The 22201-nt window shown below is 55.2% G+C and overlaps 1 protein-coding gene and 1 pseudogene across 6 annotated transcripts in view; one reads left to right on the plus strand and one right to left on the minus strand.

Moving 5' to 3' along the window:
- The window catches only part of RALGDS (ral guanine nucleotide dissociation stimulator), a 53278-nt gene that overhangs the window by 22209 nt on the left and 8868 nt on the right, over positions 1-22201 (plus strand). For 3 of the 6 annotated variants that reach the window (XM_064291250.1, XM_023544774.2, XM_010587542.3), the window contains exons 2-7: positions 16377-16487; positions 18348-18541; positions 19066-19161; positions 20062-20255; positions 20518-20948; positions 21673-21888. In XM_064291250.1, the coding sequence (XP_064147320.1) occupies positions 16377-16487; positions 18348-18541; positions 19066-19161; positions 20062-20255; positions 20518-20948; positions 21673-21888 (1242 nt within the window). Of the gene's footprint in view, positions 1-6886; positions 7071-16376; positions 16488-18347; positions 18542-19065; positions 19162-20061; positions 20256-20517; positions 20949-21672; positions 21889-22201 lie in introns of those variants that run through there. The other 3 variants (XM_003407454.4, XM_064291249.1, XM_010587543.3) reach the window with 2 other exon arrangements.
- On the minus strand, positions 2365-3510 carry LOC135232379 (small ribosomal subunit protein uS8-like; annotated as a pseudogene).

Genomic DNA, 22201 nt, shown 5'->3' on the forward strand with positions numbered 1-22201 from the left:
GTTTTGTCTCCCTTTGCTTCTCTTCCTCTCTTTTACTTCCCTCCACCTTGGGCTGTCACATATTGAATTGGCGACCCTCAGGGGTATGCGTGACCCCCCCGGGGGTGTCGGGCACTGAGCACCCTGGGAGCGGGAGACAGTTGTGAGGGCAGCCTCAGTTCCCACCCAGTGGACAGCATTTATCACACTGGTACGTGGACCATGTGTTTGCTCCTCTAAGTGCTTTCACGGCCACGCCCTGAGAGTCAGGGGTTGTGAGTACCCCTTACAGAGAGGGCAGCAAGGCCCCACAGTGAGTCACACCTGAGCCCGAACCCTCTGGGCGTCAGTCCTGGCTCTAGGCTTTGGTGCATCTTGTTCTGGTTGCTCTGGGACAGTAACACCCTGTGGGGTCAGAGATTTGGGATGGATGGTGATGTCACATCCCTGTGTCCATTGTGGTCTCCTGGATGCTATGTGATCAGCTCTCAGCTCAGTTCTCTGGCCCATGGGAATCACCCTGAATGTTCCTGGGAACTCAGCTATAGGGAGTGCGTCACTTCCCACCAAGGTGTGTGCTCATCCGCCCACAGAGGGCCAGCCTAGGACTCAGGCAGGCCAGGAATGGTGATGCTGGTGTCAGGAAACGACTGGGGAACCAGGCCAGGTCACGCCCTCTCCATAGGCATTAAATATAGGCCACAATAGAGAGGCAGACAGTGACCTCCATCTGCCCAGGGACAGGTAAAATGTCCCCTGGAGTCTGGCCTGAGTCTGGGAACCTGGCTGCTGTTCCTCACTCTGCCATCACAGGCTGTGGGTCCACAATCCCAGGCGGAAGCTGACCGGTGGCTGCCCCTGTTAGCCGGGGCATGCACTCACAGGTATGCACAACTCCACTGGGCACCTTCCAGTTTACATCTTCCCGGCTCCAAGAAGTACCCCTGAACGACCACCTCCACTTTAGGGAAAAGGCGTGCTAAGGTCCAACCTCTGTGGTCCTTTTTCTTCCCTTCCACCATCACAACATTGGTTCCCCTGCCAAAGGGATCTTTGACCCTTCAGTGGCCTCCCAGTGCCCTCAGCAAAAGGCCAACTGGGTGGTGTGGTTCCAGGTAGCATCTCCAGACTCTTCTCTCATTGCACCCAGCATGAGACTCCCTCTCTGCTGTCCCCACTCTGGGCGTTTGCCCATGCCATCCCTTCTCCCTGGTTCACACTTCCCACCTGCTCCCCGCCCCTTTGCCAGGTACACGATAGGTGATTGATAAATGCAGCTCGAATGAACATTCAAATCAAGATGTAGGCCAGGGCCCTGATGGGAATCAGGCTGGGTGCAGCTTGAATGATGTCTGCCAGGCACACAGCAGCCTGGATCCAGCACTGGGCAGAAGATAATGCCCAGGCTACAACACACCTTGGCAATCACCTTTTCCAACCTGGGTTTGGCCGAGGCCAACGAGGGAGACACCCTGAAAGTCAGGATGGCCAGGTCATCTGAATTTACCAAAGAAGCCGGAAATGTAGATTTTTATATGAAATCACCTGACCTTTTACTGTTGCTCAAAAACATAAAAATACTTTGCAAGCCAAACACAACACACATGTGAGTTGGCTTTGGCCTGATTCTCATTCTGGGCCATCCGTTTGCAGCCTGCTCCTCACAGTTTGTTCACAAGGAGCATCCGGTCTGTGGGATTTTCTGTACAGTGTTGTTCTTGGTGGCTTATTGTGACCTCTGAGGAAGGGGAGATGCACTCCCCAGGAGAGGTGGGGGCCTGGGAAGGCTGGGTGGGTGGGGGGTGAGATGTGAGCAGGATGAGGAAGGAAGGGAGAGACAACACTTGGTAATCATCCCCCATTTCATATAGTGCTTTGTGCTCTCCAAAGAATTGTTTCCTTTGTTCCTCCCAGCAGGCCCTCCAAGGGCAAGAGTTATCACTGGTTAGATCTTCAGACTTGCCCCTTTCAGTGAGGCTGCCTCAAACCTCCATTCCCCCAGCCTTCTCTGACAGCCAGTCCAGGCAGAGGGACTCAGTTTCCCAGCTGCCCTCTGTCTGGGCCCTCAAAGCAAAGCTCCCAGTCCTTTTGGTCGTAAGGATGCCATGAGTGACCACTGTGGGCTCAGAGCCAGGAACCTGACAGCATGGGGGAGTGGTGAAGCTGATAGGCGTTACTGCCATGGCTCCTGCGCTGGGGTTTCTGACCCTCCCTCGAAGGCTGCTGGGAGCCTCAGGGTTGTCAGAGGGTGAGTCTCAAACTGTGTCCTTTTTCTTTTTTTAACTATCATTATGGAAAATTCCAAATACACACAAAAGAAAAGAAAATGGCATGATTAACTGCTGTGGTGCATCCCCAGATTTAATGATCATCAGCACAGGCCACTTTTTTTTTTTTTTTTTAATAATTTTTATTGTGGTTTAAGTGAAAGTTTACAAATCAAGTCAGTTTTTCACACAAAAACCCATATACGCCTTGCTACACACTCCCAATTACTCTCCCCCTAATGAGACACCCCGCTCTCTCCTTCCACTCTCTCTTTTTGTGTCTATTTTGCCAGCTTCTAACCCCCTCCACCCTCTCATCTCCCCTCCAGGCAGGAGATGCCAACATAGTCTCAAGTGTCCACCTGATCCAAGAAGCTCACTCCTCACCAGCATCCCTCTCCAACCCATTGTCCAGTCCAATCCATGTCTGAAGAGTTGGCTTCGGGAATGGTTCCTGTCCTGGGCCAACAGAAGGTCTGGGGGCCAGGACCGCCGGGGTCCTTCTAGTCTCAGTCAGACCATTAAGTCTGGTCTTATGAGAATTTGGGGTCTGCATCCCAGCACAGGTCACTCTTGTTTCACCTCTTACCACCCCTATCGCCCTCCCTCTCCTGGCAGGTAATATTTATGCAGATCTCAGGGGTATCATTCCATCCATAACTAGCTCAGTATGTGACTCTAATAGTACCTGCAATACCATTATCCCACCAAAAAAATAATTTGTGATATTATCAAATATCCAGTAGTGTTTAAATAGTCCCAGTTGCCTCATAGTCTTTTTTTGTCTCCGTCATTGAGGCGTTATATTTGTACATGTTTTTTTTTTTTTTTATTATATCCCTGGAAAAAGAATCTCAGGATTTTCCCTCCTGTGTGTTTTTGTCTTACTTCCTCATGGTCCGTGATGCCAGCTGAGCTTATCAGTATAATGAGACCAAACTAATGGAAGAGAAGTAGATTTATTCTGCCACTTTTCAAAGTCTTTGAGTTGCATGTCAACTCTAAGGCCCATCACTGCTGTGAGGTTCATAACAACTTTCCCAGCTCTGCAATCATCAATGATTTCAAATTTGCCAACGTAAGCATGCTTCATCATCCCAGTTAGAAACCAAACGATGACTTTGGAGCATGGCCTGATAAGAACCTGGTGTTTGCCGGTCTTCTCGGTGCTATTGATGCTCTTGAGAGCGTAGGCCGGGATGTTCACGTACACCACTATGGCAGCATGGAAAGATGGCGGAAAGAGGGTGGTAGGGGCGAGTGCACGGTGTTATCTCTTAATTGTTTTTTGAATAGCTAGCATGTTGAAATCATGATCCAAAGTCCACGCATTGCGTTTAGTTGATGTCTCTTCCCTTTCTTTGATCTATAGCTTTCCCCTTCTTTGCTTTCGCCCCTGAAATTCACTGGAGAAACTGGGTGGTTTTTCCTATAGGGATTGCCACAGTCTGAGATGCGCTGATTGCATCCTCACGGTATTTTTCACATGTTTCTCTGTTCCCCGGATCTCCTCCAAACTGGTAGTTCTATGTAGAGGCCTTACTGGACTCAAGCTCAGTTTCTGGCCTGGGTGTCACCGTGTTCTTCCACAGTGATGGCACAGCTGGGGGGAGGATTCGAGGTTAAGGGGCATATGCCTTGCACACAGAAGGTGCCCAGGAAATTCAGCTCCTGTTGCTAACGGCCTTGAGGCAGTGTCACCTGCTTGCCTGATCTCGGGGCCCCAGGCACCACGGCCTGTGTGAGGTGCTTCCTCTGTGCCATCTCATTAGATCTCATTATTATTCTCACTTTACAAAGAAGAAAACTGTGACTCAGAGGTGAGGTAGCTTGCCTGGGGGTCACGGAGTAAGAAGCAGGCAGAGCTGGGATTCAAGCACAGATATTTCGATGCCAGAGCTTGCTCTCCATGCTACGCTGCCACTCTGGGAGCTAGGGCCCCGCTGTGTGGGAGTATGCAGCTGGGCAGGGGTGGGGGAGCCCCAAAGTGGAGGCGAACAAGGCAGGGAGGGGGACTTTGTGAAAACAGACAGGCGCCAACTGGAGAGACTGGTTAAGTAATGGGTGGGAACTTTCCCCGTGTAGATGCTGGCTAAGCAGTCGGATGGGATACAGCCAGGCCTGTGGCGTTTGGGGAGGGGTGGTGATGGTTAACACCCCCACTGTCCAGCCCCTTTCCAGCCTTCTTGCCCCCCCCAACCCGTGTACCCCTGGAGCAGAGTGGTGGTGACATTGGATACCCTTGTGAGTCGCTTGGCCTCATGGGCCACTTTTCTGGCTGTAAAATGGGTACAGGGTTGCTTCCCAGGCTCTCCCCTCTGCGAAAGAGATAAAGAGACAAAGAGGGGCAGGGAGCTGCCCAGTTCACTCAGCCTGTTCCAAATTCCCAGATGCACTAAGCTTGGCCCTGGAAGACGGGGTAAGCTTGGCCCTGGAAGATGGGGTGGGAGGAGAAGCTTGGAGTCAGAGGGTCAGTGTCTGGGTCACCCCCTTGTTGCCCTTTGAGGAGTTTTTCCTCTGAATGAGCTGCTGTGCACCTCACCCTCCCAGGCAGCAGGGTATGAAGACATCCCGGGGACCTCCACTCCAAACCAAATCCAACCATCTTGCCCTCAAGAATCCCTGCATTTATTATATGTTTCTGATTCTAAAAATATATATTTTAGAAAATTCAGAGAAGTAAAAAGAAAAAATGCTTACTCCCACCCAGAAATAACCACCATTACTTTTGTGAGGTAGATCCTTCTAGTCTTATGCATATATTTACTTCCCAATCATAGCTGATGCATTGTCCTGTGTCGTGGAAGAGTCTGTTTCTCCTATGGCATCAAGAGTCCCCTGATTTATTTCATCATTTGGTCCTGGTGGGGACTTTGAGTTAGTTCAGTTTGGCAGTGTAATCAGTGCTTCCATAAACATTCTTGTATAGAAATCCCTGTCCACAGCTCTGTTTCCTTTTGATGAATTCCTAAGAGTGGGATTGGCCGGTCAAAGGGCATGAACGTTTTCAGTGCCCTTAATATAAACTGCCCAATTATTTCGTGCCTGTGTTTGTCAATGCTTGGCCTTGTGCCCAGACAGGAAACCTCCCAGCATGTGCTCAAGCTGCCCAGGTGGGTTCCCAGGGGATGTAACTTTCTGGGACCCCAATGCCCATAGACACCTGGGGTTTGGCATAGGCACATAATAGATGTGCAAGATATGTTTGTGGAATGTGTGGTCTGGTCCTGTCCCCTCATTTTACAGATGGAGAAGCCGAGGCCCAGTGGGTATGGGACTGATTGCGGGGAGGCTGGTGGCATTGCCAGGGCTGTTAACAGCAATGCCACCTCTGTGAGGACTAAGGGCCGAGGCTAGGGCAGTCCTCAGCAGTGGGTTAGGTGTGGATGTTCACTCATCCATTCTACAAATGTTTTTAAAATGCCTCTTTTGACCCTGCTATTAACCTCTAGGCTCCCTCTTCTTTGCCTTTCTGACTTCTGGAAAAAGCAGCTGAGGCTCCCTAACCCCACTGCCTCTCCATCACTCAGCAGCCTCACTTCTACCCTGACCTCTCCCGAGACAGTGGGCACCAAGGTTGCCAGTGGCTCCAGCTGACCAGGCCAGTGGACAGGTGCTCTGTCTGGCATTTATCACTCTTGATCCCTTGCTCCCTACTTTTTTTTTCCCCCTGTCCCCTTACCCTTTCATCTTTGCTTTTGACCATTTGGTTTCATATAGATGATTTTTAAAAGATGCACAGTACTCACTGCTAATATTCTTTATTTTATGAGCCAATCTGTTATTTAGCTAAAGGGTGCCTCCCTCCTTTTTGAATTTCTGTAGACCCCGACCCTGGTGACTCCATCTCCAGTTCTCCCCCACCTCTGACCATTCCTCCTCTGCCTCCTTTCTGCCTGTATCTACTACCCATGGTAGCTGTAGTGCTGGAAGGCGATAGTGCGGGGAAAGGTTCTGGCAGGCGTAGCACACTACACTCCCCCTACCAACCTTAGCCTAGCACCAAGCACACAACACAACACTCAGGACTTCCAAATAGGCACGTACACCCAGCACGTGGACACCATTCCAGTACTTACGAGTACTGGCCAGCCCCCGGCACCCGTGCCTTACATCAGTTACCTAATGTGATCCTCTCAGCAACTCCTTAAGGAAGTGCTTTCCATTACACGTATTTTCCAGATGAAAAAACCGAGGCTCAGAGAGGGTAAGCAACTTGTCCAGGGCCACAAGGAAGGGCTGAACTGAATTCAGGGCCTGGCTTTACCTTCGGCTTCGTCACAGATCAACACGTACACAACTCAAGCCCATATAGTGTACGTACAGCCACATACCACACACACCCACACACAGCCGCACACCCTCTTCTCTGGCCCCGCCTCTTCTCCCGGCCCCGCCCAACGGCTCCAACCTCGCTGTTCCTCCAGGGCCCCGCCCCTCCGCGCCGTGGGCCCCGCCCCCGGCCGGGCCCCGCCTCCGGCCTGACATCAGCAGGGGCCGGGCTGCGGGCCCAGAGCGCAGGCAGCGCCGAGCTGCGCGGGCCGCGCTGCCGCCCCCGCCGAGCGCCGGGCTGGCCTCCAGCGGCCGCGCCGCCCCGGGTCCCGCGCCGCGGCTGGCCGCCCGCGCCGCTGCGACCCGTCCATGGTGCAGCGCATGTGGGCCGAGGAGGCCGGGCCTGCGGGCAGCGCCGAGCCGCTGTTTCCGGGCTCCCGGCGGAGCCGTAGTGTGTGGGACGCCGTGCGCCTGGAGCTGGACGTCCCCGACAGCTGCTCGGTGGTGCTGCACAGCTTCACGCATCTCGACCCCGATCTGCCGCGCCTGGAGGTGGGTGAGCCAGGGTGGGCCCGAGCCAGCCCCGATGGGGGTCGCGTCTGGAGCGGACTGACACACAGGCAGAGCGAGGCTGACGCGGGCTAGCAGCGGAAGGGGGCCCATCCCTCCTTGGTGGGTCACCCCCCTTCAGAATAGGCGTGTCGAGGGTCGTTCCGCAGAAATCCACTTCCTTGCTCAATCCCAAGACAGCAGAGTGGGCATGGGGGCTGCCAGCACCCCGGTCCAATTGTTTAGGGGCCAGAGCTGGGTTTTCGTGCCCCCTCCTCAATACCGTACCAAGGCCTGCTCTTGCCAGCCCAAGCGTGCCTACCGGAGCTCCTACATCACTGGAGTAGACCTTTTCCCGCGGTGCTGTCACTGTTTGCGTCTGTGGCCCCAGTACTGCCTGTGAACTTCCCGACTGCAGGGGTTGGGTCCTATTTCACCTCCCTTGCCAGGGAGGGGCCAGCACCCGGCATGTCAGGCTTTCCGGTAGCAGACAGTGGTTAGGGTGGCAAAGCCCTAGAATCCTCAGAGGCGATTGGGACCCTAGGGGCCTTCCCAACAGCCCCCTTTGGGGCCAACGTGGATCTGATGATGAGGGAGACATCAGGGTTGCTGGGGGCGGGGAGGGAAGGGGGAGACACAGAACTCCAAAATGTGGGGCCAGGTGTCCAGGCTGAAGGGGACAAGGTCCTCATTTCTGCTTGATTAGAAAATGCGCTGACACCCTGAGTTTTTAAGGATTTGGGAGGATTCGGGCAAGAGGGAGTGTGTATGTGCCTGTCAGGGATGGGGGCGGTAGGAGCCGGGACTCATGTTTGTAGTGAGCCCTGGGCAGGGGGATCCAGTGAATGGCCTACCACCTCCAGCCTGAATCGCTCCTGGCTCCCTTACAGCAGAGGCAGCAAAATGCAGGGCAGTGCCTCTTACCTGCCCTGCGTGGGTCCTAGACAGAGGGCTGACGGAGGCCACCCCTGGCCAGGGGATTCAGAGCAAATTTAGGCTCTGTCTGGGCCAGTCCTTAACAGTGCTGCTCCTGGTCCCCGTGCTGCTTAGGGCCCCTTGGTGCTCCTCCAGCCCCTTCATTACTGCAGGCCACGGTGCATTGTAATAGCTGTGTTTGTTGGCCTCCTGAGAGCCTGGGTCCTGTGCGTGTATCTCTAGTGCCTGGACAGGGCCTGGATGTGTATTTGCATAGGGATAAAGCATGTTTCCCTGTCCAGCTTGGGGAGTGGGCAGGAGGTCGGGGGCTCTTGGACAAGAAGCATCCAGGGCTCTTAGAGGGGGTACTCAGGCCTGGGAGACCCTTTACTCCTGAGCTAGGCAGGTGGCAGGGCCAGACATGTTCCCATCCCTCATTTACCCAGAGCTCTGGTCTTCGTTGGCAGCTGGAACAGGCCCCCAGGGGAGTGGGGTGGGAGGCCCAACACCAGCCCAGAGCTCATCTGGCTTTCATTATGTCTGGCAGCCGCTCGGACATAATGTGTGCAGGGAGGGTCTGGCCTGAACTCACACGGGCCCAGCAGGTTCCTGGCCAGAGTGGGTGGGACTCGGCTGCTTTCCTCTTTTCTCCTTTTGTCTCTCTGTCCATCTACACCCTGAGGAATCTGAGGGAGAGGCAGGTCTGAACTCCTTCCCTGCTCAGGGATCTGCCTTCCTTCTCTCTTGCTGCTGCTCTCCCTCATCTGTCCTTGGTGCTGGGATCCAGGCTGTGGCCTGGGATCCAGGCCGTGGCCGCTGTTTAGAAATCAAAGGGAAGCTTCTGGCTGGGGCAGGAAAGCCAGGGTCCTGGCAGGAGAGAAGGCCACTACCGGAAACCGAACACAATGACCATTTACTATGGGCCCAGGGGAGGGGGCGGGGAAGTCCCTGTCCCTCTTGCCAACAACCCTCTCCCTCCCATCCTGAGGCTGATTTCCTGGCTGCTGTATCGTGCTAGAGCTCAGCAGCGCTGCTCGTTGCTCTGCTCGTGGTCCCTGTCCCCTCTGGGAAACCACCAGGCTCTGTGTGCCTTCCCTACCCCCAGCCCTATTTCCCTACCAAGCCTCCGCCCAGTCCTTGCCTCTCTGGGCTGCCAGATGTTGTTGCACATCTGGGCATCCGCTCTTCCTGGTGATTCTAACCAAGCAGGACCCAGCTTGTCCTGGGCAGTTCTGTGCTTTCTAGAGGTCACAGAGGTCCATGTCTCCGTGTCCAGGCAGGCCACTACCTTAGCCAGGTAAGAGGTGTTCTCAAGTCTGTAGCACGTGCTGGCTGCAGGCACTATCAGCTCATTCCATAGGGCTTAGCCAGCCCTACAGAGCAGGTGCCAACCTACTTTATAGGAAACCAAGGGTCAGAGAGGCCAAGACCCTGACCTAAAGGCATGCATGGCAAGAGATGATTTAGCCAGGATTCAGACACAAGCAATGTTCTTCACTGGAGCCTGCTGTGAGCAGAGCTTGTGGGCATCAGAGAAGGATAGGGCTGAGCTCGCTGTCAAGGGAATTGTAAATGCATGGGCAGGACTAGGCAGCTGTGGGAAAACAGGACCAGGCCCAGGCAGCCCATAAGCCCCAAGGGTTGGGCAAGGGGTAGGCCTATGACTCCCATGTCCCATCATTTCCTCCCCTGGCCTCCTTTCTGGTTGTCTGCTCTCTTGGCCTTACTGTGTTCTGGTCTTCAGCTTAACCCCCAGAGCTCATTAGCACCTTTGACAGTGGAGGCCCAAGATGGGTGGCCTAAGTAGTGTGTCTTTGCGTGTGTTTGTAAGTTTTATGACATGGAATCTGTTTTGTAATCTTTGGGGAGGACCTTTTCTTGGCTGACTCCAAAGGCACAGCCTCCAGGAGCTTCAGGGACTGTCATGTTCAGGCAGGGATTGTCTCTGGTACCCCTTTCGTTTCACTCCTCTGGGGTTCCTGAAGAAGATGGTGGCAGCCAGGCTGGCTGGCACTGGGTCCTTGTTCATGGAGAACAGGCCAGGAGCCTTTAGGTGGGGAACGCTTAGGCATACTGGGGTATTTCCCACGAGGCTCAGGGTGGCCCTGGGACAGGAGTGGGTGGCAGGGCAGTGCTGGGAAGTGCTGGACTGCTCAGTGGCAGGGCTGGGAGCCGAGCCTTAGCCTGGAGGTTGGCTGTTTCCAGGCTCTGCTTGGGAGCCCGTTGCCTCTCCTTAGCCTGACCCTGTGCTGGGGAGAGGGGTTCAGGGCCGATTCTGCACTGGCCCTCAGCAGGCATCAAAGGAGTGAGTGGGACAGTTTCAGGAGGTTGCACCCACCTGTTGGAGGTCTAGTTCCCAGGGGCTGCTGGCTGGCTGCCCAGACAGCTCCCACGGTGTGGCTCTGTGTAGTGTGGCCACCGTGTTCCAGGTCAGCTCCAGCCCTGCAGATCCAGAAACGCCATGTTCCCGGACACGCAGGCCCAGCGAAGCAGCTCTCCGCAGTCCGATTCAGAAGGGACGGAAGTTGAAACCTGGGGCCTAGTGTAGGAGTTGTTGAGTGGGATGGGAGCCAGAAGTTTGCTTGGTGAGCACGGCAGGACAGGGAAGGAGCGAGGGACTGCATTTGAAGAGTTACTGGCTGTGGGTGCTGCGCTGGCACTTTCCTCTCCGCTGTAGGAGCCATTCGGTCTTGTGTAGCCTTCCCTCAGGTGCGTCTAGAAGCATGTTGTCATTTTGAACGAGGAGGCTGTGTGGGGTATGGTGGTCAAGGGCCTGGGCTCTAGAGGGAAAGGAGCTGCTGCATCAAAATGCTTGCTTGGTCCTAGACCTGCTCCAGCCCTCCAGGCCTTAGTCTCTTCATCTGTAAAATGGACATGATGCTTGTTCCTCCTTTTAGGATTCTGGGGAGCACTGATGAGACAAGCAGTGTGACAAGCAGTCCACACAGTGCCTGGCCCAGAGTCAGAGCCCAGCAGGCCATGGCTGCCACAGTTGTGCTTTCTGACTGGATGCCAGTGGCCCTGGTGTTTGGTACCTTTGTCAGTACCGGTGAGAGGAGTGTCAGGCCTGAGCCTGTGAAGCACCCAGTGCCCTGGGCTCCTGCAACACCTAACTTGGCCTGGCTAGAGCACACTACTCCGCCCAGTCAGCACACTGCTTCCAAGGCCTGGTTCCTGCAGCTGACCCCAGAGCCCCTGGCAGCTATTTGTGGAGCCCAGTAAGAGCCAGATCTGGGTGTGTCCCCACAGGACATGGGAGTCACAGGCCTGGGTTCAAATCCCTGGACTGTCTGCCACTTCCTGGCTCCATGACCTGGGCAAGTTCCATAACCTGTCATTTCCTCATCAGTCAGGTGGTGGTGGGAGGATAAAGTGCAATGAATGTATGAAGGGCCTGGTACCCAGGAAGTGCCCGACACACGCTGGATGCTATTGTTGGTGGTGTTGGTGTTGGGTTCTGGCCCTGAACTGGTCTCTCCCAGACCCTTTCGGGACCCGACCACCCTCCTCTTCAGGCAGCATCAGCCACGCCCCTACCCAAGCCCAGTGGCCTGCTTGCCTGACAGCCAGGAGCCAGTTGTGAAAGGAAAGGGCAGGTGGTGGAGAGGGGTTTGATCTCTCTCCTCCAGCTTGATCCATGCTTTTTTTATCTTCTTTAAAAGCTGAAGTGGCGAGTAGCTGGACTCAAGCTGGGGGTAGGGTTCTTGGGGAGATGGTTGGCCTCTCTGGGGGCTCAACAAGCTGGTCGCCAAACTCCAGTTTCTGGGGTCGAGCTCACTGGCTGCCTGGCAACCAGGCACCTTGTGTAGCTCCTGGCCAAGGCTGCCTCTGTGGGCTATGGTGTCTGGGGACTGGGAGTGTGATCTGCCTCCATTCAAGGCTGTTCTTCGTTCCGGTGTCCTGGCTGTACCCTCAGGCTCAGGGTGCACGACACCTCCCTGGGGCAGGACACGGAGGACCATTCTCTGGACCATTCTCTGGACACCTGCTGCACACCGAGGACCATTCTCACTCCCTCGGGGTGCTTGCAGTCTAAAGTAAAAACCAGACATGGACTTGAGAGGTCTTGGGTTTCCACCTCAGCTTGGATACCCTCTACTTGACCCTTGGCCCTGGGCCTCAGTCTCAGCTTTGTAAAATGGGGAGTTTGCGTGACATCTGTAGGGTTCCAACTCTGTGAGCCTGGGATTCCATGGAGGGTGAGCCATTCGGTCCAATTTGTTTCATGTTTTGGTTTTGGCTTCTGCCTTCGAGCAAAAGGCTATTAAAAGGTCAGAAAGCTGCTGGGCTTGCTGCCCACCTGCAGTGCAGTAGGAAGACCCGCCCTCTCTAATGGTGCTGTTCCAGGCTTCTGGAGCCTCCTGGCAGGTTCTAGACAGGTTTCCCACTCAGGGTTGGTTCTTTGCTCCTAGGGGCTGCGGCGTGTCAGGTGTCACACAACTACCATGATGATGCCATCACCAGGTCCCACTTACTGGGTACTTTTGTGAGCCGTGTGCCGAATTCCAAGCTGGGCAAGCTGCATGTGTTTTCTCTCCTGACCTCTCACAGTCACCCTCTCAGAGAGTTGCTACTGCTCTCCCCATTTCACAGACGAGCTCACTGAGGCCAAGGCTAAGGGGCTCTGGAAAGCCCTCCATGAGAGCTGGTGGGCCCTGGGAGGGGCCTCGTGTGCTTAGAGCTGCTGGTGGGTGCTGATGGTGGCTGAGTGAAGGCCCCAGCGTGACTTCTGGGTGACCCCATGGACCTGGGAAGCTGGCCAGTGGGTGTGGCAAGGCCCATGAGCCAGTGATGGCATGCATATGGAGGCTCTGAGGGGGCCAGCCTCTGCATCTGTAGCCCTGGAGAGTGGGATGAGGAGGAGACTTCTGGGCAGGCTTGGCCTCCCCCTCCCTCTGCTCTAGCCCACAGCCAGGTCTCCTTAGGAGAAGCTAGCCACAGCTGGAGGAGTCTGTGGGTCTGAAGGCCTGGCGTGGGGCTCCTGCTGGAGATGGCAGGGCTAGGGAGAAGCCCAGTAGGTCACTGCAGGCCTATTCCAAAAAAAGGGGTGGGATCGGACCCCTTCTGGCCCCCATTGTTCTACTTCGAGGGGGTCAAGTCTTGGTCTGTAGCTTCCTCCCTCTGTTAGCCAGAGACACAGCCTGTCAGCTGGCCTGTCACTATGAGAAGGCTGATCTGGTGACATGCTAACCAGACACCACCCAAGCCCTATTTCCCCTCCTTGTCCTCAGGCTCTGGCTGTACTCCTGGGACAGTGGTGTGTGGAGTCACCCCAGGTGTCCATTCTGCTGGCCCCTCCTCATTAGGGCCCTGAGGGGACCAGAGCCCACACTTTCCTTGACCGAAGTGTGGAAGGGAAGGCAGTGTGTTCAGAGACATGGCTGCTGACTGGATCCCAGGGCCCTGGGGACATCAGCAGGTGCCTGCTGGGGGTAGGATGGCAGGATCGTCCCTGAGGACATAGCCAACCATGTGACATTCTTTTCCCAACAGTCAGCTCAGAGCAGTGGCTGCTGTGGTTGCCCCTCAGTGGGAAGGCATTTTCTCCGCATCAGCTATTTACTAAGCCACCCCACTCCTCCCCTTCGCTCCCCCAGCACTGCCAGAGCGTCCCTGGAGGGCCCGGCATTACCCAGATGGGCTATCTGCTCCTGGGTCTGCTCGCTGCCCGCTAACAGAGAGGGTGGCCCAGTGGCATGGGGTTGCCTGCAGGCACCAGGGCCCCATCTGTCCCATCCCAGAGCATCCTGAGTACAGAAGCCAGGGCTGTTGGCTGCTCCTTCTTTGTCCCTGGAAGAGGGTGACAGCAGGGAGGGGATAGATCCCTCACGTTGCTACTTTCTGCCCATGGGGTCTGGGACCACTTGGCTTCAGAGCCCCCTGTGTCTGTCATCTCTCTGTGAGACAGTTTCAGCGGTGCCTGCACTCAGCATTGCCGTCACGGTCTGTTTTTGTTGCTGTTGCTGCTGCTGCTATTACATAAAGGAATCAGAGAGGACAGGGTTAGCTCCACACAGCTGGGAGCAGCCTCCCATCTGCGAGATGGGGTGGCGATGCCCGTCCAAGCTCTCCCGTCCCAGGCATGTGTGGTTCTCAGCGTCCCTCCCTGCCCCCCACGAGGCTGGCAGAGGGGGCCACGGCGGGGGGGCATGGGGATCACATGGCAGCAGTGCAGGACCAGGCCAGCAGCTCAGCTGCAGGCTGAGGGCCATGGCTCCCTGACAAGCCGCTACTCAGACCTGCTGCGGGATGGGCGAGGCCACAGGCCCCAGCCTCTACTGTGGGTAGGCCTGTGTGGTTGGTCCCAGGAAACACTTCCATCTGGTGGCATCAGTGGAGCCCTGCTGGGAGCCAGGCATTGAGCTGGGCTCTTCAGGGGTCAAATGCAGGCACCCAGTGGTATGTGGGTCCCACAAACTGCTGCTGGGAGATCGCCTGACTCCCAGAAGGGCCAAAAAAACCAAAGCCATTGCCATCAAGTCGATCCCAACTCATGGCGACCCCATGTGTTACAGAGTAGAACTCTCCATAGCGTTTTTATGGCTGAAATCTTCATGGGAGCAGATTGCCAGGCCTTTCTTCCTTGGCACTGCTGGGTGGGTTCAATTGCCCACCTTTTGGTTAGTAGTTGAGTGCAAATTGTTTGCGCCACCTGGGACCTTCCAGCTGGGACGGAGGGCAGAGACCCTTCAGCCTTTGCAGGAGGTCAGCTCCAATTCTGGAGGAGGTGTTGGGGCGGTTGGAGCCTGGTCCGGAGGGTAGACAGCTGCCTCCAGATGTTACCAAGGCCTCAGAAGCGTGTCTCCCTGAGGGGGGATTTTCTAGTCAGAAGTGGCATGTGTGAGGCAGGAAAAGGAAAACGAGCATCTGTTTCAGTTTTTCTGCTTCAAAAGCAGGAATTTCCCATCCTCGGTGGAAGGGCTGGACCTCTACCAAGTGTGGGTTGCGAGGTATGTATGAGTGTGACGGGTGTTGCTCGGGAGACTCTGCCTGTGGTTTCCCTGCTAGCTTCCAAGAAACGGGGCTGGTTCTCTCTTTGGAGGAGGCAGAGGGTCAGGAGCCGAGTGTTATTTCAGCCCCTTTCCTGTTGGTAAGAAGCCCAGAGTGGGAGGGCAGCCTCATGTCAGAGGAAATGACTTCCGGAGGAAGGTTCCCGGCCTCCCTGAGCCCTCTGAGGGGTGGGCAGAAGGCGAGAGGGCCACGCTGTCATCTCTGACCCCAGCTGTGTTGATGTTGCAGGGTACAGCCCACAGGACACTGGGCTTCTGAGCCCCCACCCAGAAAGCCCAGCTTACGCAGAGGGCCAGCGGGTCCCATGCCGAGGCTGCATTTGACCTGAACTTTCTCTGAGCTACACACTCACCCTGTGTTGGGGAGCTCACCCCCCATCCTAGCTGTTGGTATTGGCTGCGCCATTTATGACCCTGTGCCAGCCCAGCACTTCTCAGTTCCTCCCTGCAGCTCTCAGGGGTCAATATCTTTTCCCCCTCCTCCCCACTGCGAGCTCTTCTCTTCTCTGGACAGAGTAGGGGGAGAGGGGCTGTAAAGCCCAGGGCGGCCATGGCTTAACAGTGCAGCCACCGGGCCAGTCTGCCCAGTGGGAGGAATCGCTGCCTGCTAGAACAAGGGCCTTTCCTTTTGGCTGAGGAATCTGGGGAATAGCCAGAGGACTCCTCCCTCCCCTTGCTCTTCCAGTCAAGGCCCCGTGATTTTGTGGTTCCTTGAAATCTCCAGCCTTCAGCACCGATCTCGGTACTGTGACGTTTCACACCCTGCCCCATGCACGTGGTGACAGACAGGGAACTGGGAACTCCTCTGTTGCCCAAATGGGCACAGGGCATGAATGAACAGAAGGGGAAGGAAGTGGCCTCGGATGTGGCCACTGGGAACACCCCACACCTGCTCCGGGCCCATGATGCTGACTCCAGGGTGCGTTGGGTGACTAGGAGGAACTGCCCTCTTGAGGCTGGGCAGATTTGAAAGCAAGTGTGAGGGTAACCGTGGGGCCTCTGGTCCTGGGGAGGCGCCTTCTCTGAGGCCATAGCCTGGTGGATGCAGTTGGCTGTATCAAGGCCTTGGGATCCCAGCTTCACCATTTACCCTTAGCAGCATGATCTCAGACAGGTTGCTGGTCTCTCAGCCTCCACATACCCATCTGGATGACAATTTCACACCCCAAACTGTAACTGGTAGGGTGGGAAGGAAGGTGCTGGGGGCTGGTCTGCCCAGATGTTAATTCTCAGCTGTCAAGCTATCAGTTCATTTCTTCCCAGGCTGGACACCCATCTGTGCCTGATCGGGGGCACAGAAGGTTGTGGGGAATGTCCCTCTGTGGCAACGTCCAGGCAGACCCTTGATGTCCCCTGGCCCGGCCACCGGGCATTGTCTTTGCAGAGCTCCACGCAGGAGATTGGCGAGGAGCTGGTCAACGGGGTCATTTACACCATCTCCCTGCGCAAGGGGCCGGTGCACCATGCCGCCAACAAAGGCCAGCGCTGGCTTGGGGTGAGTGCGGGCACTGCAGGGTCTCCATACCCAGGGCCCCCCAGATGGCCAGAGATGGCCCAGGGCCCAGACACTGTCCTGGTGGTTCCCCCAGGCTTCTTCCCTGGACTTTTCCTCTTGAATGGTCCACGGTTACTCCCAACGGAATCTGGCCACCAATTCTTCCCTCCTCTCCCACGCCCACCGCCCAGCATCAGCTTTGACCGGGTACAAAGTCACTTTTCCCGTATTTGTAGGAACATTAGAAAAAGACTTTTATACTGTTTCACTTCATGTTAGGCGATGAGTATTTTTGCATTCTGCTACTGTTGTTAGTGTTTTAACTCCCCTGCCCGAGGTATCCCATGCAGCAGTCTGCTTGACTGTCCTTCCGCACCTTCTGCAAGCCTTACAAATTAGGCTTAGTAGGGTTGTGTAGACCCAACAAGGTCAGGGGCTCATGCCATGATATGTAGTTCTCTGCAACTTACAATCTCATGGAACACGTCACCGTGACCCCTCTAGGTCAGGAGCTGTGGCTTGACTTGACTGCAGAATATTCCAGAAGAGAGACTGGTTACCACAGTGATTCAGCATTTCACAGCTCTCAGACCTGGACCTGATTCCTTTCTGTTGCCATTTCAGCAGTGCTGAATATACAGCCCTGATATACTGATCCTGCCCCCTGCCCCCCCAGGCTAGTCTCCCAGGAACGGGATTGCTGGGTTGAAGTATTATTGTCGTTAGGTGCCATCCAGTTGGTTCAGACTCATAGCGACCGTCTATGTAACAGAACGAAACGCTGCCCGATTGTGTGCCATCCTCATAATCATTGTAGTGCTTGAGCCCATTGTTGCAGCCACTGGGTCAATCCATCTCGTTTAGGGTCTTCCTCTTTTTCCCTGGCCTTCTACCAAGCATGATGTCTCTTTCCAGGGACTGGTCCATAGGTATATTTAAAATTATAATTTTAGGTAGTGTCGGATTACTTTCCAAAACAGCCATAGCAGTTACATGGCCACCAGCAGTCTGTGACAGTCAATGCATCCCTGTACCCCACCTGGCCCCAGGTGTTCTCATTCTTTTAAATTTTTGCCAGTCTGGTGTGAGGGTGGCTGGTGGAATCACAGTGTTCCTTTGATTTACAACTGCCTCCCCCCGCCCCCCCTCCCCGGGAAGGTGAGCCACCTTTCATTTGTTGAGCAGCCTTTTGGATTTTCTCTCCTGAGTTGTCTCTTCATAGCCTTAGCCCTGCCAGAGGGTCTTTCTCCCATCCTGTCCCTTTGTAGAATCTGAGGTCACTGTAGCCTGAGGTCCTTAAACTCCCTTTAATGTAAAAGAAAGAAAAATAAGCATCTGGCTTTGCAATCCAAAGGAAGCTCATGGGCGTGTGTTCACCCTGTGTACTGTCTTCAAACTGGGGAGGGACTGCAGTTGCCGCAGACCCTCCCCCTCCATGTCAGGAGCAGACCAAGCCTCATCCAACAGAGAGGCAGTATCACACAGCACTAGCATTGGATGGCTCTGGGCTCTGACCTGTGTGGCCTTGAGTAGCCACTTGACATCCCCAACCCTCTGTTTTCTCATCTGTATAATGGGATGTTTTCCGAGGACTCCCTGTGATTATGCTCTTAACAGGCTCTTAATACAGGGAAGTACTATGATAACTCAGCTAACAAAATGACTTGAAGGCACTAATATTTCCATCATTCCCCCACCTCAAGTTCTACCTTGAAAGGCAAGCACTTTTTTCTGCTGGAGGCACTTATGTCACATAAGTGACTGAGGGCCTGGGAGTTCCTGGTCTGAACTCTAGCCCCCGACCCTTCTGGTGGTTCATGGTGCTGCCGTTGACTGTGTCCCTCCTTTATCCCACCCCAGTATGAAAATGAGTCAGCCCTGAACCTGTATGAGACCTGCAAGGTGAGGGCAGTCAAGGCAGGCACGCTGGAGAAGCTAGTGGAACACCTGGTGCCTGCCTTCCAGGGCAGCGACCTCTCCTACGTCACCATCTTCCTGTGCACCTACCGAGCCTTCGCCACCACCCAGCAGGTCCTGGACCTGCTGTTCAAAAGGTGAGCTCCCTGGCACAGTGGCTACTCTGCCACCTACTAGCTGCTAGCTCTGTGTCTTGGGAATGTCACTTCATCTCTGTTCACTAAAAATTGGGCAAGAGGACCAGCCTCCTCTGGTTATTTTAAGGACTGAATGGGATAAGCCATGGAAAGAGCTTACACAGAAGCTGCACCTGTGGAAAAGGCTGCTGGAGGGGCTGGGGTCGTTCATGTTTCTTATTTTCCTCTCCCCAACAATGAAGCTCTCTGTCTCACCCTCACGACCCTATGGACTTGGGCAAACCTGTTTTCCCATTTGTAAAGGAGGTTTGAGATTCTATCTAGTGGGTCCCTGTCCCTGGTGTAGACAGAGCAGGGATCCCCAAGGGCTGGCAGAGAGTTTCCAGGCCCACTCTGATATCAGGGAAAATGCTGGTTGGTTTCATTCATTCAGCAAGTATATATCATGCAGACCAAAATCCCTGCCCTCCTGGGCTTCCATTCTAGTCGGGGGGTCAGACAGTAACACTAGACATCGTAAGCAGGTACGGTAGATGTGACGCCCTCACGGCCTCCTCTAGATACGGATGCATCCTACCATATTCTGATGAGGACGGCGGACCCGAGGACCAACTGAAAAAGTGAGTAGATTTTGGGTCTAGGAGGAGAGGAACCGCTGATCTCCATGGAAGAGTGGGGGGTCTGTGCGAGGGCTGGGCAGAACCCTGTGTCCCACACATCTTAGGATTCCCCCTAGAGGAATGGATTCTGGGGGCTTCCCCCTGCAGGAGGAAAGCAGTCAAAGAGCTGTGGATAGAGCCCCAAGGGTCGTAGGGAGCAGTGGGAGGCTGGAGCCTCAGACCCTGACAGAATCCATCCCTACCACAGTCCCATCCTTGCTCTGCTCTCCAATCCCGGCCCCAGAGCAGGAGGCGTGCTGAGCAATCTGCTCCCAAATCTCATGAACTTCGGTTGTGGTGCTAGCTGCATGTAGGGCTGGGGTGGCTGTGCCTCTGCCCTTTGGGAAAATAGTGTCAGTGGGAAGAGGAGACCCACGGTGCACGTAAAGCATAAGACAGCAGGTTGGCCCACAAGCTGCAGGGTTAGGTGCCATGAGGGCCCTGGGAAGGCTGAGGCAAGGACAGGCTCTGTTTGTTCTCTCATCCGTCAGATACTCATGTAGCACCCACTGTGTGCCAGCACCCTGCAGTGAACAAGCAGACACAACCCCTATCTTCCCTCGTGGAGTTACTTTCCTGTGGGATGGAGCCCGGGGAGACAGTATGTCAGGCTTCCCTCAGTTAGGGGAGAGTTGGTCAGACCATTGATCAGGAGCTTTCTGGGATTGAGGCTCTCTGTTAGCTCCCTGCTTGGTGGCCAGGTCTGCCACTGCCAGGACAGCCAGAGTAGGGTTGGGAAGTGGCACAGGGCTGGCCTCTGTAAGGCAGAGATAGGTACAGGGGTGCCTCCGCAGGGGTGCCATGGGAGGACAGCATGGAAGGGAGACTGGGCCTCTGACTATGCTGCCTGCCTACCCGCAGTGCCATCTCCTCCATTCTGGGCACCTGGCTGGACCAGTACTCTGAAGATTTCTGTCAGCCCCCGGACTTCCCATGCCTCAAGCAGCTGGTGGCCTATGTGCAGCTCAATATGCCTGGTTCAGACCTGGAACGCCGTGCCGACCTTCTCCTTGCCCAGCTGGAGCACTCAGAACTCACTGAGACAGAGCCAGAGGGTGAGGAGGATTGGGGGTGGGTGCATGTGAATGTATGAGGAGGGACACGGGGCTGGACGGTACAAGAAGGATATCCCAGACAGCAGTGTTGGGCCAGAGCTAAGAGTAACCCCAGACCACTCATCTGATGGCCTGTGGTCAGGAAAATTTCCTGGGGTGGTGTTCATAGGCTTGGGCTTCTCTTAATGGTGATGGAACGTTTTCTGCCTTTGGAAAGGCACAAGAAAGGTAATCATGTTGGTGAATATTTCTTCTCCTCCAGCTCCAGCGCCAGTTCTACCTCCAGCTCCAGAGCTAGTGCCAGCTCCAGCACCAGCTCCAGAAATAGAACCAGCTCCAGTACCAGGTTCAGCTCCAGAGTTAGAGCCAGCACCAGTTCTAGAGCTAGAGCCTGCTTCAGCTCCAGCTCTAGAACCAGCTCCAGCACCAGCTCCAGTTCCAGTTCACACTCCAGCTTCAGCCCTAGCTCTATCTCCAGCTCCAGCTCCAGCTCTATCCCCAGTTCCAGCTCCAGCTTCAGCCCCAGCCCCAGCTCCAGCTCCAGTTTCAGAGCTCGAGCCAGCACCAGCTTCAGCACCAGAGCCTTCCTGCCCATCCCCTGTGACGACGGAGAATGGGCTGAGTGAGGAGAAGCCTAACCTCCTAGCATTCCCTCCAGAACTGGTGGCAGAGCAGTTTACACTGATGGATGCGGTGAGCAGCTGGGCTCCATAGGGCAAGGCTCCCTCTGGCATCTGCTGCCCCAGACCTGCCATTCCCCGACCTGGAGTCCAGTGATCTGGGTCCAAATCCCAGCTCTACCACTAACCAACTAAGTGACCTGGGCAAGTTTCTTACCCCCTTAAAGTCTTGCTTCCCACCTTTGGACAGCAACCGTGATGCGCACAGTGTCGTGACGATTGAATGAGATAGAACAAAGAGAAAGCTTGGTGAGGCCCTGGCCCATTATGGGGTAGAGAGGTGCTCACTGGTGTGCAGCTAGGCCCAAGGGTCATACACCCATCTGCCCAGGCCTCACCAACCTCCGCATTTATTAGACACCTGACGTGTACTAGACTCTCTGGTACACACCCAAACAAAGCCCCTAGTTGTTGTGCCCACAGGGAATGTGTGTCTGAATGGGGAGACAGATCAGAAGTCATCAGGGTGGGCAGAAGATGTCACCTTCTGGTACTTGATTAGTGAGCATGGCTGAGCGAAAATGCCTCTCTTCCTGCTATCATTGGATCCTGGGTCCCTTATGCACTAGGCTCCCTGAGTGAGCAGAGAACAAAACCCAGAGACCCTCACAAGGTTTGAGCCATATCCTTAGCTTCTTGAACTCCAGCTCAGACAACCAGGCCCCAGCCTGGGACTTGGGGGGAGTGCAGGCTGTACTGGGGCAGGTGGGGCCAGTGACACTTCCCATCCTCCTCAGGAGCTGTTCAAGAAGGTGGTGCCCTATCACTGCCTGGGCTGTATCTGGTCCCAGCGGGACAAGAAGGGCAAGGAGCACCTGGCACCCACCATCCGCGCCACCGTCACCCAGTTCAACAGTGTGGCCAACTGTGTCATCACCACGTGCCTGGGGGACCGGAACATGAAGGCCACGGACAGGGCTAGGGTAGTGGAACACTGGATCGAGGTGGCCAGGGTATGCTGTTGGGGAAGCCTGGGGGACCTCTCTCCCTAGTCCTGCACATTTCCTCTTTGCTTTGATCGTCTCTCACAATAACAGCCTGTGGTCTAAGCCAGGTCTTTCTTCCACGGAGCTGTTGGGTGGGTTCGAGCCAGCAACCTGTAGGTTAGCAGCCAATCCCAAACTGCTTGTGCCACCCAAGCTCCAAGCTCCTTCCTCAGATGGAGCTAAAAATCCTCCTCCCTGAGAGTGTAACCCATTGAGTGCAGGGTGTGCCCTCAGAGGCTCCTGGGCACCTGTCTCTTCCCGGAGGGGAGATGTCAGCTGA

Source organism: Loxodonta africana, chromosome 9 (genome assembly GCF_030014295.1).
Source record: "Loxodonta africana isolate mLoxAfr1 chromosome 9, mLoxAfr1.hap2, whole genome shotgun sequence".
Classification (NCBI taxonomy): Eukaryota; Metazoa; Chordata; class Mammalia; order Proboscidea; family Elephantidae; genus Loxodonta; species Loxodonta africana.